The following is an 18,489-nucleotide window of genomic DNA, read 5'->3' on the forward strand; positions in this document are numbered from 1 at the left end:
TTTTAGAACAGCCCAACGTTTCCAGTTATTCGTTTAACGAATGAAATGGTGCAAAGTGTTGAACTGCCACAGGTTAAAAATAATAATTTCAGAATTATACAAAAAGACTTTTTTGGGGAACTCAACATGGGTAGCAAGAGCTGCTCTGCAGTGATGGAGGTCGATCTTGAAAGCGATCCAGCACATACCTCCACCCCTCCTGGCTCTCCACTCTCACTGCAGCTCAACCTGTCCATCAGCGTTGAGACCAAGAGGAGGCTCAGAGCTGATCTCTGATGTGAACCATCTGCCTCATCTATGACACGCCTCCCCGCCGTCTCGCTGTGCTTACATGTGTGCTGGTCCAGCTCCTGCTCATGAATCCATACTGCTGCTTGCTGATCACGACATCTGTCTTCACCCTAGTTTCAGACGCTGTTTCCATATCATCACACTGTAGTTGCTACAGCCTTGCACATCAACCCTGTTCCCGTTCTCTACCTGAGCTCAGTTAAACATGGAAAAACATGATTCTATAAACGGGGTGGATGAGGACTCTTGTATAAAGTGCTGAGAGTAGAAAGGCGGTGCATGAGAGCCAGTCCATGTACCAAAATATAAATGTGTACGACTGCTTTTCTTCATACGTTTATTACTTCTATCTGTAATCGCTGTCAACAGGAAGTCCTAAAAACTCCCTGAAAAGCTTTGAGTTGATCCAAAACGCCACAGTGAGACTTCTCCTGTACTGGCTTCCTTTGAAGTTCTCCCAGTTTGGATTCACCATCTCTATTTTTAAGAAACTTAAAAACATTGCTTTTCATAAAATTACCACAAAAGAACTAAACGTTGTGTTGGTTGATTTTATTTCTGTTGTAACAATGTTTCTCTTATTTGCCCATAAATAGTAACACAATTACAAGGACAATGCACCTGTGAGTTGTGCAGCATCCATGAAACACCAAGTTTTTTTCTACCAATGTCACATTTTCTGTTATTGATACGTGGGTGTTGTTTATCAGAGGGGATGACTGAAGTGTGAAGAAACTGTCTGGCACTACATCAGTGAAAGTGAATTCACTTCCTACTGGAACGAGCATGGTTATCTTGGAGGGTGGACGGTCCCCGGCTGGGTGGGATTGTTGCAGAACATCATCACTATCTCTTGCTTTTCCACGGAGGGTGACAACATCACACTGCTGTGACCCTGTCAGTGCACCAGTCAGCATAGCGCTCTCTGCACAGCCTGTATTTAGTTAAATTACTCTAATTTAGGAATTGCTGTCGTCGTTAGCCTTGAATGATAGTATAATAAAAGTTGCACACTGTAACCACAGGAAACACCCACACAGGTGTTTAATCTCGTTATGTTTTTGCTTTTTTCAGAGGTTTGTCTTTAGAGCTTCCTTTAAAATCATTTCATGCAGAGCAGAAAATACTGCAAGATCCGTGTGAAGGTCTGCACTTCTTTTACTCGCTGCAGTGTGTCACAACGTGTCTGCTTAGAGCAACTGCAGTCAGTTTGTACTTTGACCTGCTGATCAGCTGATATCCTGTTTTTCTCGCCCGGCCTGATGCAGGAAGTTTCAGGTTTGTTTCGGTTTTAAACGGGAGCACAGTGAAGCCATGGACAGGCTCATGTGTATAGTGTTGATTCTAAGCTTTCATAACTTGTGGAAAGGCCTCGACGCTGTGGAACAAGGTAGGCTGCTGCTTATGTTAGTCAGTGTTAGGTTTGATTTACAGTGTGATGACCTGTCACACAGGAAGTACATGAAGAGTCGTGATTAAGGACTCTCAGGTTCGAGCCTTATATTTGAGCTTAAACATATTACTTTGTTTCCTTGTTGTGACAGGCTGCTAATAAAGTGCCCAAAGTTACAAAACAGGGTATTTGCCAAGTTGTGTGTTTAGTGTAGCTGCATCATTGGTTCATCCCTTGAGCTGGGTACCTTTATAAGGCTTGAATGACTGATAGGTCAGCGTTATAATAACGATAATATTTATTTGTTGGCCCCTACAACACAAAATAACAACAGTTTTAGAAGATAGGAATACTAAAAAGTTAAGGATGATTAGAGTTGACATGCAAATGAAAATGTTAAGTTTTGAGCTGAGATTTGACTCTGTCAGAGTCGAGCTGTTGAAGGTGTAGTAATGAATTTCAAAGTCAAGGTGCAGCGCAGCGAAAGACTCCATCACGTGAAGTGTCCAGTTTGACATGAGGAGCAGCTGACTGAGCAGAGGACATGAGAAGGAGTCTAAGGCTGAAGCAGGTCAGAGTCAAAGAACCAAAATATTGTACTGAATACAATGTGGATAGGGAGCTAGTGAAGCTGAGAATGGGTGCAACAGTCATTGGTGCAGATTTGTGTAGATGTACCATCTGTACCATGTGGAGCCAACTGAGAAGTTTGTTTTTGAGGAGAGCAAAGAGAATGGTATTACAGTCTCCCAAACGTGAGGTGGGCAGGGCATGAGCCAGCACACGAGTGCTGTGTTGAAAAAGAAAAATGCAAAGTCTGGCAACAATCTGACTCCCTGGAAGCAAAATATAAAGGAATAAGATGTCTTGAGACTTTTGCACACCATTTAAATAAAATTAAAAAAAACATCAAAAGATGTGTTTTTATTAGTGCTGTCAGCGTTAATCTCCTTAAAATGACCTTAACGCCATAACTGCATTAACCCAGCAAATCTCCGTTAGCAAGTTAGCGCAGATTGCCCAATGCGTGGGGCTGCGCGGTGTCAGCGCGTTAGCGCGGTTAGCTGTAGTGTTATTTAGGTCAGTCATTCTCAAACTGTGGTATGCGTACCCCTGGTGGTACTTGGGCTCTCTCTAGTGGTATGCAGGAAATCTCCAATTGTTTTTAGGATTAAAGAATATACCATTGTGGAGGTTTGCAAAGACGACATGAGACTTCACGAGACTCTTCTGGGAGCCCGAGTCAACCAAAAAACGTCTCCCTGAGCATGAGTTCTCTATGAAGAGCAGCCTTTCCTTATCGCCAGCGGTCGCAGCCGCTACAGAGCGCTGGCAGGCTCGTTTCCCTGGGCCTTGAAACTGCAAAGGCGGCAGACAGCGCCGTGCTGTGGTGCCAAAATGCTGTTGGTAAAAACACAGCTGTTTTCCAAGGCGCCGCCGTGCCACGATCCCAGCCACCATCGATGAGTCAGAGGCCCCCGGGAGAATCGGTGGGTGGGCAGGAGATGCCGTCGGAACTATCACCTGGATGCCAAAGCTCCTAGTAGCCAGGAGAATACGATCTGGTTCTTCTGCGAGTGAGCGGTAATCCTCCAAGGCCAGCAGCGGGGAGTTGGCGAGGCCAGCTGGCACTGGTGCCGGCAACTGTCGGAGGAAGACGTGAGTGAAGAGAAATCCGCCATCATCCATTCTTAGCAAGGACAGCGTGCGCTCCATGAGCTCAAGAGCGGTACCATCACCCAGGCCTGAGAGAGAGAGGAGTATCTTGGCCCGCTCTGCATCGGAGAGGGAGTAGCGGCGCAGCAGCAGCGCCTTGAGAGCGGTGAATTTCCCTCGGGTGGGGGGAGCCCAGAGAAGGGTCATCACACAGCGGGTCATCGCAGCAGATCCAGCGAGGCCACCACATGGTGTTATTTTGTTTCTGAAATGCCACAAAGAGCAAACTGAGGTTCGATGTCCACGGACCACGAAGAGTTGTGAAGCCAAAAATCCGGCAGCTTAATCGCCACAACACAAATTAAACTGTACAGCTCTGCTATCACTTCCAGCATAAATGAAGACAGGAAACTAAACAGCAGTGACGTTTGTAGGGTTACTGAAGTTGGGCTAGCTGGTATATAATGATGTGCTACGTGACCGCTAACTACACAGCTATGTTAGCATAACACAAACAGTGAAGATGGAGGATGAACGCTAACTTTTTTCCACTCTGTAAAAGTTAACGTGAGGGTTCCCGATGGTTAGGGACAAATCCAGTCGCCATCGGCGTAACTTTGTGCTGAACATTGGGGGGGTCAAGATCTCTGTCTAAATAAATAAATAAATCTGAGTAAATTCCCAGATGATTAAACATTCAACTATTTTGCTGGTAATAACTGAAATGAGTAAAGAAAATCAACAGCCTATTTATGCAAGATAATTCATAATTTTATTGGGGGGGGGTTATATTGGTTGGGTCTGATTAATGGGGGGGGGGGGGGGGGGGGGTCATAACCCGCCTAATCCCTCTGGAAATTACGCCCCTGGCAGTCGCATGACAGGATGCTGTAAACGGACCAAACTTCAGTCAGGAGAACAACTGCAATACGAGGTTAGTCATTAATATACTGCTGCATGGGCTGCAGTTACATCGTAAGGGTTTAAAAACTGAGCTTTAAAATGAACAGTGGTAATAAAAACCGAGAGAGGCCAACAGGGCTTGATCAGATTAAACAGAACAAGATCGAAAGCATTAAAACATGTTGAAAACACAACAGCCTTAATAATCTCAGAGTAGTTTGGACTGACGCAGGTTTCATCGGGTCATCACTTAAAGATTGGCTATCCCACCTGCTGTGAATGTTTTAATGCAGTACAGTTGTTATTATTATCACTTGTCACGTCCTGTTTATGAAAGTTAAAATAAAATTCATTCATATAAGAAATAAAATTGTCTTGTGTAAACTATATGTGGTGTTAAATAGGCCCATACTACTGTACTTTAATGTCAGTCATAAGGGTGGTACTTTAAGAGCCATATATTTATTGAGGTGGTACTCATTGTGAAACGGTTGAGAACCACTGATTTAGGTCATATGGCACCACTAGAGGGCAGCATGGGGCACAATATTTAGTGCTGTTGTTGCCCAGCCAAAGTAATAAACAAGAAGGTTGTGGGTGTGAATCCACCATCTGGCCAGGGCCTGTCTGTTTGAATGTTCACCATTTGTTTTCATTAAGGCATTTCACACATAGTTTTTAAACCACAAAACCTGTGGATGGTGCACATGTGTTGAGAAAAGTGTCTTCATTGTCTGTAGGTGTGCTGAACTTTGTGGTGCTTGCAGACTGGGGTGGGATGCCTTTTCCTCCTTACTACACTGCTCAAGAGAAAGCTATTGCTGCAGAGATGGATAGACTGGCCCAATCCGAGGGGGTGGACTTTGTTCTCAGCCTTGGAGATCACTTCTATTTTAGCGGCGTCAAGGATGTGGAAGACCCACGCTTCAAGGTATATCATATCAGGACCCATGCATTAACAGCTGTTGATATATTCTGTTGAGCTCTTCTTGTAGCCCCAGACTTTGCGATGAATAGCATCTCTTCAGAGTTTAGTCTACCCTAAAGGATTCTGCAGGGTGATGTCATTTCCTTGGCTAAAAACTAAAATGTTACAAATCAAACGCATAGTTTTAGATTTGTAGTTAGCACTTCTCACTGGTGTTGCTACACTCTTTTACAGTGAAGATGAGCAGGGATAATTTATTCACTGCCAGTTTCTTTGTGAACTTCACAATAGGTAAGAGAACCAAAAGAAACCCATAGCAACAGGAAGCTTGTCCATGTTTAGCTCTGCTGGACTCCAGAAAGCTGCAAAATGTGGCTTGAGGTTTCCAAAGAAACACCCGATCACCATATTCCCTGCAAAGTGAAGACTGGAGGGACAGTACTGGTACCCAGTGTTGGGAAGGTTACTTTTAAAGCATATTCCACTACAGATTACAGAATACATGCCCCAAAATGTAGTTTGTAACATATTCTGTTCAGTTACTCAATGTGAGTAAGGGATTCTGAATACTTTGGATTACTATTGTCATGCTTTTACAACTACGTGAATGTACTGCTGCTGTGTGATTTATTAGTGTTACTGAGGCTACTCACCACCGAGCTGGCATTAGTTGAGGTGAGGTCATAGTCTGCTTTCAGAACTGCACATGATTATTTGCAGCTAGCAGCTTGTTAACGCTATCATCAGTCTAACAGACTGCAGGCTAAGAGTTGTTGACCCACTACTGATCACGAGCCTCGTCACGTGAGTCACGGTGTGATACAAGAACGGAGGCGTGATAAGTATGTTTCAGGTGGAACCATTGTGAGACCTTGCCTTACCCTGTCATGTGACCTGTTGAGGTTACCTGATGTAAATGTCAGGCACCTGGAAGAGAAACTGCATCGTAGCCAGCAGACAGTTGGTGATGTAAGGCAGCCTTTATTTAAAGATGATTATTCACAGTGGACATAGATAACTTCTTTCACTCCTCTTTCAAACCATCTGTCTTCTCTGCCCACAATGTGAACACTGACATCCTCGAAAGACCTTTGTCCTTGAGATGCAGATGTCCTGGTAAACTGGTAAACGTCAGTGTTGAGGTTTCCGTTCACCTCCGTGCGCACGGCACAGTCCAGAAACAGTGAACAGTTATCCTTTGCCCTGGTGTGTTTCTATCCACAGAGCTCATGTGAGCAGTGAAGGCTTCTACTTCCTGGGTTCTGATTTTGACCCAGGTGTCATCCTCGTATCTGTGCCAGTGGCTAAGTGCTTTATTTTCCGCTTCCTCCATGTAAAGCTTGGCTATAATGGGTGACACTGGGGAGCCCATGGCACGCTCATGTTTGTGGAATAAATCCATAGTGGGTCAGTGACTCTCTTGGGTTTAAATACCTCAGGTTTTAGACTTGCAGAAGCTTCTTTGATGACAGGTGAAACAGAAGAAGTCCAGTACTTTCAAAGCTTCTTAGACTACCATGAGCTGGACGACTGAGAGCCTACACAGACATAAACTGTGAGGTATTTCTCCTCCACAGAACACGTTTGAAGGTGTCTTCTCGCAGCCATCTCTACTGGATATACAGTGGTACCTAACTGCTGGAAACCACGACCATATCGGCAACATCTCAGCACAAATGGCTTACTCTAACATATCCCACCGATGGTAAATATCAAGCAATACAGACAAGGTTTGAGTGAGAAGGTCAGTCTTCTTACACCTGTAGCTTTGACCTGAACTAGTTATCATGTGACTTGCATTAAAATCGTGTTTCAGACGTTGCTAAAACGTGCTCTGATGTTTTGTACACTCGTTTCTGTGATAACTGAGATGATTCAAGGTTCCAGACCTCAGTGTTGCTTGGACGTTATGATGTGTTGTCTCTGTAGGAATTACCCAGCTCTTTATTACGATCTTCAGTTTACTGTTCCACACACAAACGTGTCAGTGAGCATCCTGATGATTGATACGGTGGTGCTCTGTGGAAACACCAATGACCAGGTCCAGCCTGTGGGACCAGAGGACTCCACGGCAGCAGCAAACCAGTGGAACTGGATCAGTGCTAAACTGGCCAGCAGCAGGTGATTCAAACACAGATTCGTTTGACCAGTTATCTGCACAGATGTCACTCAATACAAAGATACATTTGTGATTTATTAAAGGTTTGATATACAACTGTGTGACAAATATTACGCAGAATGAGGATTTAAATAAATATACAGTGTACAGAAAACCAAATAAAGAAGAGCATCAAAGAGAGGGAAACATACACCCAACAGTTTAAACCAGTTAGCTCTGCTGGTGTTGCTGGTCCCTCTGTGTGGGAGTTTAAAGGCTGTCTGGCTTGTGCAGGTCTGACTATGTGGTGGTGGCTGGTCATTATCCTGTGTGGTCTATTGGCAATCACGGACCTACAGCCTGTCTAGTCGACAAACTACGGCCTCTGCTGAAGAAGTACGGAGTCACCGTTTACCTGTGTGGCCATGATCATGATCTGCAGGTGTGTTCACATACAGAACATCACTTTCACCAGTTAAAACAAGGGAGTGAAGTGTCTCCATTATATTCAGTCCATCGCACTGACCTGCTGGGACAACCAGTCCTGTGCTATGACGTGTTGACCAAGTGTTTCTGACTGCTGATCAGTTTCTGTGCCCCAAACCAGAGGATATCATATTAATGTTAAACAAAGAGATGCTAGTTCCTGATCTTTGTGTAGAAAGTGTGACAATCCAACCCATCAAAAGAAGACGCAGTTTCTCTGTTCTCTCCTCCAACAGTTCATCAGAGAGGATGATGGGAGCTCGTATGTTGTCAGCGGGAGTGGGATGGTCAGTGATCATTCCACTCGTCACATCAGCAGTGTCCCTCCGTCCTGGCAGCTCTTTTCCAGTCCTGTCAATCACACAGCAGGAGGCCTGGCTTTCTTCCAAGTGACTGAGCGTCAGATGACAGTCAGTTACATGCAGACAGATGGGAAATGTGTTTACCAGGCTGAGCTGCCAAAACGCAAAGTCTGAGGCCGCAGAGATCGGTAACCATCAGGAGCAGCCATGTTTGTTCATGTGCTGCCCAGCTTTGTGTCATGTACTCTGGCACTCTGTAAATATAAAACCTTCATTTTAATTACAACTTTTAATTATTGTGAAATTAAACAGCTGTTTAATCAATAACACTTTCAAATGCAATGCTTTTCACTTCTAATCTTTATGAATAGATCAGCGTGTATGTGTACATACATGCATATGAATATGTAGGGAAATATATATGATGCCACATCACAACAGCAGCCGCTTCAAGGCACTTTATATTGTAAGTTAAAGGTGCTGCAATAACACTGCAGTTACTTTGTTGAGTACTGTTGCTTCGGTTACAGAAAAGCAGCCTGTGTGAAGAATAACATCCTCGTTACTATTTTGTAACCATCAGCATTGTTTTCTTTGCTTTTGTTAAACAAATTTAATGTAAATTCAGTTTCACATTCATAGTCACAGACGGTTTAAAAATAATTAAGCACTGATCGGCTCCTGATCAGTTATCGATCAGATGCTGTGATTGATGATGATGATGGTGATAATCATCTATAATGAAGCTACCTGATTGCGGCTGACGTCAAAGCTTTGTTCTTTAGAACATGTGCAACGTTCCCTCTGGAATCAATATGTTAGCACAAAGTAATAGAAGTACTTGTTTTCTTGAAATACACTTTCAACTTTTTTCTCAGAACGATTGACAACATTTTTCTCTTAATGTGTCCCTAATACGTCTTTGTAATATATGGAGTCCAGTCCCACTGATGAATCCGATATAGTGTTTTTAATCAATAAAACTGTTTTTTAATATCTTGCTGCTTTTTGTATGAGTTCATACTCTAGTGTAAATAAACAACAACACTAAGGCTATTCTGTTAGACCTGTATGCAAAAAATACACTGCACCCAAAATATTTCATAATTCAGCAACACTGATCAATCTAATGAACTTAAACCTGCACCATCCTCCCTACTCTGGTATTTTAAAGAGTACTTAGCAGAAATATTAAGCAACCTAATAACCTAATAAAAAAATAGGGAACCACCCCTCACGCTCCACCTCATGATGCTTAATCGACGTAATCAACCTTAATTTGATGCAGTGTGAAAAAAATGCACAGAATCAATAATTTTTCAAGAAATATTAAATAGATTCAACATCTTTCTTCAGCAGAACTGCAGACTGCACAGATGGTTCCCAAAGGAAAAAGTACTATAGCTTACTAGGGTATATTAGACTTAACAATTACTATATACAGTAATGGACTTCTATACATTTTACATCAAATTAAAACTTTGGGTGTCAGATAATTTTTTATTAAAAGCTCGACATTTTAAATGAGAATAAGAAAGAAAAGTATGTCTTTGTGCCCCCTTTTCCCTGTTCATGCCCTATCAGCCCCCCTGGCTAAACTTTGCTAGATCCGCCCCTGCACAGTTACAGCCGTCAGCTACGTAGAAAAGATCCTGGTGTAGAAAGTAATATTAAATACATTCTAACAACAGCTGATCAAGCTTAAACGTGCTGCTGTTGTTCAGCCGCTGGTTTCCTCTTTCTGATGCAAAGTGGGCCAAAAACAAAGAAGAGAGACGATCAGCTGATCATTGATCAGTTTCATGATTGAAGTAGCAGCAGGAGAGAGAGAGAGAGAGAGAGAGAGGCAGTCGCTCCATATATCGGTTGTTAAGCTTTACAAACATTCAGAGATGAACTTGCACACTTGCTTTACTTCTCTCTGGGGTAACTTCCTCGGAGATGAAATGCTGGTTTGAGGCTAATACACACAGCCACATGACCACACTGCTCGGTTATGAGCCGAGTTACGCCATGTTGCAAGTTTTGTGAGGTGCTTGTTTGATATTTAATGGATCATTACATTTTTTATTTCTCTCCGATATCCGATCCAGTAATTTAGGTCAGTATCGGACCGATACGTAATATCGGATCGGTCCATCTCTAGTCTAGTGTTCACGTCCGTAGCACCTCCGTGTGCGGCTATTTACAGTCCCTGTGTGGTCATTGTGGACGTCTTTTAAACGTCAAACTTGGACTCATATTAGACATGGCTTCTATAGGCTCTGATGTCTCCAGAGGGTGGAGGACATGATGTCTGTGAGCTACCAGGTCATTTTTCTGTAGCTTTATGTCTGCAGCTGTCATCTGTGGCTGAGACAGTCACATGGAGCAGCATGAGCCCTGTGAAATGGGACTAGATCATAAGAGTTACGTGTGAAGGAGTCATCAGTGGACATGTTCAGGATGTTTCAGGCTCTTGATGCTCAAACGAGAGTGAGCAGCTGCTCGCAGCGACTGACAAAAACAGCAGATAGTCCAGCTCGTACACAATTACACACTTGGACTAACATCTCGTACTTTCCTCACAGCTTTTCTCAGCAACTGATCACAATCACATTCACTTCCTCTTACAATCACGAGCTTTTCACAATAAAACAGGATGCTGGTCAAAATGGACCATATACATTTTAAATGCTCTTTGAAAACTCGTTAAACATATTCCAAGAAATTCCATATCTGTCTAAATCCTTTAACCATCCTTATTTTACATTTTAACATGGATTGTAACATTAATTAATTAATTAATAAACGGCCGTTTTAACCTGGTGAAGAAATGAATGAACCAGGAAAATGTAAAATAACAAAAACAAACACGTGCACTGAGTAAATCAACACGTAATGAAGGTGTTTGTTTATAAATTATCTGTAAATAAACAACGTGACACATCCAGCCTGCTGCAGCAAATGTATTAAACTGATGGTCTGAGTCAAGCGCTGGGTTTCATCCTGCATCAGCTCAGACAGCGTCCAGCAAAACGCTGACCCCTGAATGTTGTTGTGTTGCTGATGACCACCAAAGCCCAGCGATGCTCTGCTGTTACCAGTAAAATGCACAAACGTAAGGAGTAACATGTTTATTGTCTTTAATATCAGTTAAACACAATAAAATAAATACACCACATACAAAAATATACATCCTACATTTTGATTCCATAAAAATGTGTTTCAAGGTAAAATCCCCACTACAGTCTAAGAATGATTTACATTTACACAGCAGACTGTGAAATTAAATAAAATAAGCTGTTATATTTTACTATAGTAGTCACAGGCACCAGGAAAGGAGATACAGTATTTGCAGTATCAGTACATACTGTAGCAGGGCTTCAGCAGAGTTTTCCCATCTTCCCAGTGTCAAAAATAAGGTTGTTTCACAGAAACTAAATGAAAGTCCAGTGTTTGGCTGAGGAATGCTGAGCGACATATGTCCGTGTGTCCAGTTCAACGTACCGCGAGAGATGTGTAGTGAAGCACATACTTTATACTACGCCCTTCTTTTCACCGTTTGCAGCTTTTTTCTTGCGCTTGCAGCACACCACTGTGACGGTGATGATGATCCCGGTGAGCAGTAGGATGAGGATGATGGCAGAAATGATCACTGCAGGAGAATACACTGTGGAAAACACAACACAGTCTGTCACAGCAAAGCTTTACTGCTCATATCTAAGCAGTAACCCACACGGGAGTACGGATGGGCTGGCTTTTATACAGTACTGTAGTCTTAAGTACTCAGAGTACTTAAGACTACAGTACAAGCCACACTGAAGCTTTTCACACAAATTCACAGGCAGACTCTGTGTGGTGTTTGAACCATGTAACACAGTCACACGCATGCTGTGTGAGCAGAATCATCTGCAGCTCAACGTGACAAAGACCAAAGACTGTGGACTGTGGGAGGACCAAGAAACCTGTGACCTGTTTCAGTCCAGGAGGTGGATGTGGACGTCGTGGAGGAGCATAAATGCCTCAGAGTACACACAGAAAACACCTGGACTGGGTTAGAAGCACCACCGCCCTCTAGAGGACGGGCCAGTCGTCTCTGAGGTCCTTCAACATCTGTCGGACAATGCTCAGCATGTTCTGTGAGTCTCTGTGGTCGGCGCCGTCCTCTGTGGAGGCTCACAGACGCCAGCAGACTCAACAAACCGCTCAACAAACGGGGCGATCGCGGCTCAAGAGTTGGGAGTTCATCTTGAATCAGACGGTTGCCGGTTCGAGCCCCGGCTCGGACAGTCTCAGTCGTTGTGTCCTTGGGCGAGACACTTCACCTACTGGTGTTGGCCAGAGGGGCCGATGGCGCGATGTGGCTACTGCTGTAGCTACTGCTGTAGCTGCCTCCACCAGTGTGTGGATGAATAAAGCGCTTTATAAATGCAATGCATTATTATTATCCATAAGTGACATTCATAGGTAATGATATTTGTACATACCTATCAATGTTCCAGTAATTAGAGCTGTTTTGTTATATTTTGTAAAATATTGTATTATTTATTTAGTCACTGTTCTTGCTGCTGTGGAGACGCTGTGACCACGGAGGATTAATGACGTATTCACACACTTGGTTTAACTTTACTAATTAATACTGCATTACTCTGAAAACAAAACAAAGTGATGAGTAATGTGATTACTTTCACTGTTTGCTAATTCAGAATAACATCTGCAGACAGACAGTCCACAGTGACGTGGCTCCGTGTGGGGTTATTGCCTGTAGGGGGCGCTGTGGGATTTCTATTAAGAATCCGTGCACCCACGGCACACTGCAGCTGTAGTTCATCACAAACACCTTCAGAGTAATGAATGCAGAAGTGCTTTTTTCACAGGTTTCACAGTCTGAGGGGAAACATCCTGATGTTTTTGTGTGAGTTACTACAAACACTCACTTTAACACGTTTGTGTTATTGTTCACATATAAAGCACACTGAGGTCACGTGTTGTATAAATAAAACTGGATTAAAAGTAGATGTAATGTTGTTTTAGTCATGAAGAACTCTGGAGGTGCTTGACCTGTTTCACTAAGACAATAAATAAACATGCTGTGAATTTATAGTCCAAATATTTACGGACGGATGTACACGCTCTGGACGCACATCCGCACGAGGCCGTGGGAAGTGGATGTGCTGGGGTCCTGGAGCGCCCCCTGTCCCAAAGGCAGACATCCCAGCACCACAGCATTGTGTGTAAGCTCTGGTATTTTGGCCCCGCCCTCTTATTCTGTAGACTGAACTGGAGTCACAGTCGTGTAATAAACACCATCAGATCCAGGCACGATTTACTGCCTCACCTCTATTTCCCAGCTCCTTCACACCCACACAGACACACACCGGAGAAGAAAGCCTGGCCCAGTGTTCAAACACTTTACAGAGCTTTTGCAACCTTAACAGTTAGTGTTCTCCTCCGCATCAAAAATAAACACACAGAGTTTGTGAAAACTCCATTTTCACCTCACAAAATGATAAGTTACTCATCAAGTCAACAGGCTTCTGCAGACGATTGTTAGTCAAATAAATCACATCCTGCTGTAACGCTGCTGTGTCAGCAGCTTGTGGTCAGCAGCTCGTGGTCAGTGCTGCGCTGAAATAAAGAGCTCACCTTCTATGATGGTCTGGTTCTCGTCTTTTGAGCACTGCGGGGGACTCAGGTCTCCCAGCTGCTTGCCATAAGTGCGGCTGGGGATGTAGGCTTGGACCTGGAAGCAGTAGCTCTCCCCGTGATCCAGGCCAGTCACCTTTATCATACTTGTGTTGTAGTTGGATGTTTTCTGTGGACAACAGAAGGGAAAGGCCCGTGATGTCATTCACGTATGTTAAAGACTGCTGTTGTGATGTCAGTCTGTGGTGGGTGCTCCTCACTTTGCCAGTGCTCTTATTCTTCCAGTAGGTGACTCTGTAGTGGAGCCGCTCAGAGAAGATGTCCCTCAAAGTCTGCAGGAGTGTACCGTTGGCGATGGCAGTGGGTGAGTCTGTCACGTTCAGGGTGGCGCTGCCTTCACTGACCTCCAGCGTGAACTTGGGCCTGTCGAGTTCAGCTGTGGAGGAGAAGTATTTTTGAAACTGCTGGATATGCACATGTGTGTCCTGTGATCACTGAAGTCTCTGTTAACCTTCCAATATTACACTGAACTAAATGAGAATGACAGCTTCAACAAACAGCTTATGTGTTGACATAAAATGATCAGCTTTTCTTTGAGTTTGCTGAATGATCACATAAATAATCTGCTTATGTTAACATTGCTCTCTGGACCTGTAGACAGAACGACCCCTGATGACCGGGTGTCACACTGTGGGCCACTGCGGACACTGTCGTCTCATTGGAGGACACTTCAAGTAGTACAAAACAAGAAAACAGGAGTGTTTGTTTGTTTGTTTACTTTTCAAATATTGTAAAACAAGACTAAACTTTATTTCCTCTGAAGCCGTTCACTGGACGACTAAATAAACACAGGGGTCCTGTCTGTGTGACACGAGGCAGCAGCGCTGCTGTCATTGTGTTCCTGTTTAAGTCAAGCGCAGAGGTAGGGGTGACCTCGGCTTTGAGACCGCTGCCTGATGACATTGTACCTGACAGAGAAACTGTGACGGGCATTTCTTTATTGGATGGGCAACAACTTTGTGAAAGTCTACAGATCCAGGGACCGATGATGGAAACAACCCTGTGAGTGTGACGGTGAGACTTCTTTGCATCATGCTCACTGAGGGCGACCATGAGAGCGGGTGTGTTACCATGTTAAACTGTTCCTGCGCTGGCTTCATGCGCTCTCCCGGGCATGCTTTCATTTCTATGTTATTCTGATTTATAAAAAATAATATCAAAGGGTCTTACTGTCATCGTATGGGCAGAATTTTGGCGAGGTTTTGTGGGGAAACTCGGAGAGTTCAGAGGTCGCCCCCTGTGGGGGCTGAGATAGGACATCAGCTACGTAGCAGGCTTTGGGGTCAGTCATGGCGGTGGAGAGATCGCACATCGTTTGTGACGACCGGATACAGTTAGTGATTCTCTGTGCGTTCCCACCAACCCTGCAACATATGACGTGTTACACATAGTTTACATGAAACACCCACATACATGAAAACGTGCTGCCGTGGGTGAACTGATGGGGCTGTGAGGCCAGGTGTGGATGGTACTTACGGAGACAGTTCCACTGTGTAAGAGTAATCCGCGGATGGTTTGGGCTCCCAGACCAGAACCGTTTTAAAATTGGTGGATTTCCAGGTGACGTTCTGCGCTTGTGGATACGAGCCTGCAAACAAGGAGTGGATCAGTCACATGATGAAAATCAGACATTACTGATCCTGCTGAATGACTGAAGCTCTTTAACACAGTGTTGCACATCCTTTAGCAGCAAAACGACCCAAACTGTGCTCAGATTCATCATTTCATCAGGTTCACATGGTGAACATCCCAGAGCTGCGCTCTTATCAGTGGAGAAAAAGGCCCCACTCATGTAGTTTTACGGACGGACTGTTCCAGCTGCACTTTGCTTTGTGACCACAGTAAGTGTGCCACCCACGGAGCACACCACAGCTTCTCCCCTCTTACACCGAGGATCGCAAATCTGTCTGAAACATCGTCGCTTGTTTGCAGACCTCGGGAGTGTAAGTACCTCCTTCCTCTTTAGCTGGGGGCAAAGAGTGCAGCTGTCTCACTCTTTTCACAATTCAGATCAAACTGAGGTTATTGTACTCGGCCCTGAAAAGCTTAGAAATATGGTATGTAACCAGATTCTTACTCTGGATGGCATTACCTTGGCCTCCAGTAACACTGTGAGGAACCTTGGAGTCATTTTTGACCAGGACATGTCCTTCAACGCACATATTAAACAAATATGTAAGACTGCTTTCTTCCATTTGTGCAACATCTCTAAAATTAGAAATATCCTGTCTCAGAGTGACGCTGAAAAACTAGTTCATGCATTTATTACTTCCAGGCTGGACTACTGTAATTCATTATTATCAGGAAGTCCTAAAAACTCCCTGAAAAGCCTTCAGCTGATCCAAAATGCTGCAGCAAGAGTCCTGACAGGGACTAGAAAGAGAGAGCAGATTTCTCCTGTTTTGGCTTCCTGTTAAATCCAGAATTGAATTCAAAATCCTGCTCCTCACATACAAGCTCTTAAATAATCAGGCCCCATCTTCTCTTAATGACCTTGTAGTACCATATCACCCTATTAGAGCACTTCGCTCTCGCTCTGCAGGCCTACTTGTTGTTCCTGGAGTATTTAAAAGTAGAATGGGAGGCAGAGCCTTCAGTTTTCAGGCCCCTCTTCTGTGGAACCAGCTTCCAGTTTAGATTCAGGAGACAGACACTATCTCTACTTTCAAGATTAGGCTTCAAACTTTCCTTTTTGCTAAAGCATATAGTTAGGGCTGGACCAGGTGACCCTGAATCCTCCCTTAGTTATGCTGCAATAGACGTAGGCTGCCGGGGATTCCCATGATGCATTGAGTTTTTCCTTTCCAGTCACCTTTCTCACTCACTATGTATTAACAGACCTCTCTGCATTGAATCATATCTGTTATTAACCTCTGTCTCTCTTCCACAGCATGTCTTTATCCTGTCTTCCTTCTCTCACCCCAACCAATCACAGCAGATGGCCCCGCCCCTCCCTGAGCCTGGTTCTGCCGGAGGTTTCTTCCTGTTAAAAGGGAGTTTTTCCTTCCTACTGTCACCAAAGTGCTGCTCATAGGGGGTCATATGATTGTTGGGTTTTTCTCTGTATCTATGAAGCGCCTTGAGGCGACTTATGTTGTGATTTGGCGCTATATAAATAAAATTGAATTGAATTGAATTGAATTTCCCATGTGAGGCCAAATAAAAAAACAGACGTGTTCTGACTGTACCTCTAAGAATAATGATAATAATAATAATAATGATAATAATAATAATAATAATAATAATAATAATAATAATAATAATAATAATCACGAGAAGAAGAAGCGTTTCTGTCGCTGCATCCACACTAGGAGAATGCGCCGGACTCACCTGAGGCAGACAGCAGCATGGGGAAAAAAGAAAAGTAAAGAAAATAAAATCCTGCTTCTATTCTTGTGGTCGCCATGGTACCCTCAGGAAGTGTAGTCCAGATCAGACAGCTATCCGCGTGCAGTCCCGGAGCCTCCTTTCACACTGGGATACTTTTCGTTTCTGCTCAGGACTAAAAACCTCCGCTCGTAGCAGTTTAACTCAGTCCAACATGACCAAATAAGGAGCGTCCGGCTCGCCCGTCATCACATCGCTGCGGTATGCGCTGCGTGCCTGTCCCGCTTAATCATTGAGCGGATATAGCGGCTCAATGGCTTCTTCGGACTCAGCCGATCATTATTACATCATAAGAACTTCTGTTCGTCCGGACAGAACCAGCTTTGGGGGTTTGCTTACCTGGATGATGGTTTTCATGCCGTGATTGTCTTTTACTTTCTTTATTTTCAGTGAGTCCTGAAAGTGTTTTCAATTGAAACAGTTTGTCTAGATTACAGGTTTGATGTGAAATCACAAGAGCGCCTTCATTCGTGCCTGGTTTCTGCTACAGATGCACGGTTGTGTTTCTGCAGGCAGACCTGTGCAGGTCGTGTTTCACAGAGGACCGTGTGTGCTCATGCTGACTACATGACTTTCTAGAGAGATCACTAGAATGACGTGAATGACCGCAGCGTGGACCTTACAGCTCACTGTAACTCACTGTAACTCACTGAGTCAGAGCGGCTCCATTTATAGATCTGATTACTTGTGCTAAATTTCCAGACACATGTGGAGAGGTTGTTCCAAAATGCTGGAATCCTCTAGTCCAGTCATTTCAAAGTGCACACTTGCACACATGAAAGGGGCATATAGCCTGAACAATGTAGCACAATAACAGTTAGCATGCTTTTAATGATATAAAGAAAGCTGAAGCTGATTTGTTTGTCCCAGGCTGTTATTCTGGCTGTTTCAGCCTTTTAATGGACCGGGAATATCTGCCTGGACTTTGGTAGTCCTGGCCCCCTCGTCCTCCTTCCCCTGAGAGGGCGGAGCAGAGATAATGAGAGGCCCGACTGCCGTAGGGTACAGTGTGGCTTTGAATACCGAGTAAGTCTCAAACAGGAAGGATTGAATACACAAGCTGGAGTCCAACAGTTCCTCTGAAGGAAAGCAGAGTGAGAGCGCAGCTTCTAATGGCTGTTTCCTGCTTCGTCTTAACGTTTGCAGTTCAGCTGTTTGAAATTGAACCTGATGTTTGGAGCACTGATCATTACTGATAATGAATTACTAAGTGTGCATGTTCTGCTTTCCCCAGTTCTACTGAGGAAAGGCTTCACGTGGTCAACGTCCAGATCATTTATTTACCTCTTCCCCAACAGTTATCTCTGTCACCATATCTCAAGGCATTTCCTAACATAGCTACTGTTCTCAGAGGAGA

General features: G+C 44.0%; 2 protein-coding genes and 1 long non-coding RNA gene across 3 annotated transcripts; 1 reads left to right on the forward strand and 2 right to left on the reverse strand.

Moving 5' to 3' along the window:
• The first annotated feature begins 39 nt into the window (after window positions 1-39).
• On the forward strand, window positions 40-9,053 carry LOC146701020 (tartrate-resistant acid phosphatase type 5-like). Its single transcript, XM_085467369.1, has 6 exons — window positions 40-1,681; window positions 4,984-5,174; window positions 6,749-6,876; window positions 7,101-7,292; window positions 7,564-7,711; window positions 7,992-9,053. The coding sequence occupies exons 1-6, from the start codon at window positions 1,606-1,608 to the stop codon at window positions 8,229-8,231; spliced, it is 975 nt and encodes a 324-aa protein (XP_085323495.1). The 5' UTR covers window positions 40-1,605; the 3' UTR covers window positions 8,232-9,053.
• Window positions 7,353-9,402, reverse strand: LOC146701021 (uncharacterized). Its single transcript, XR_014922121.1, has 2 exons — window positions 8,451-9,402; window positions 7,353-8,311 (listed from the first exon to the last, which is right to left on the reverse strand). It is a non-coding gene; the product is annotated as an uncharacterized LOC146701021 (long non-coding RNA).
• A 1,756-nt stretch (window positions 9,403-11,158) lies between these two features.
• Window positions 11,159-17,255, reverse strand: f3a (coagulation factor III, tissue factor a). Its single transcript, XM_085467370.1, has 6 exons — window positions 17,076-17,255; window positions 15,222-15,333; window positions 14,916-15,109; window positions 13,946-14,121; window positions 13,686-13,854; window positions 11,159-11,709 (listed from the first exon to the last, which is right to left on the reverse strand). The coding sequence occupies exons 1-6, from the start codon at window positions 17,149-17,151 to the stop codon at window positions 11,576-11,578; spliced, it is 861 nt and encodes a 286-aa protein (XP_085323496.1). The 5' UTR covers window positions 17,152-17,255; the 3' UTR covers window positions 11,159-11,575.
• Window positions 17,256-18,489: the final 1,234 nt, after the last annotated feature.

Source organism: Copadichromis virginalis, linkage group LG9 (genome assembly GCF_057382275.1).
Source record: "Copadichromis virginalis isolate Kocher_CV1m ecotype Utaka linkage group LG9, C_Virginalis_male_GT1.1, whole genome shotgun sequence".
In the NCBI taxonomy this organism is placed as follows: domain Eukaryota; kingdom Metazoa; phylum Chordata; class Actinopteri; order Cichliformes; family Cichlidae; genus Copadichromis; species Copadichromis virginalis.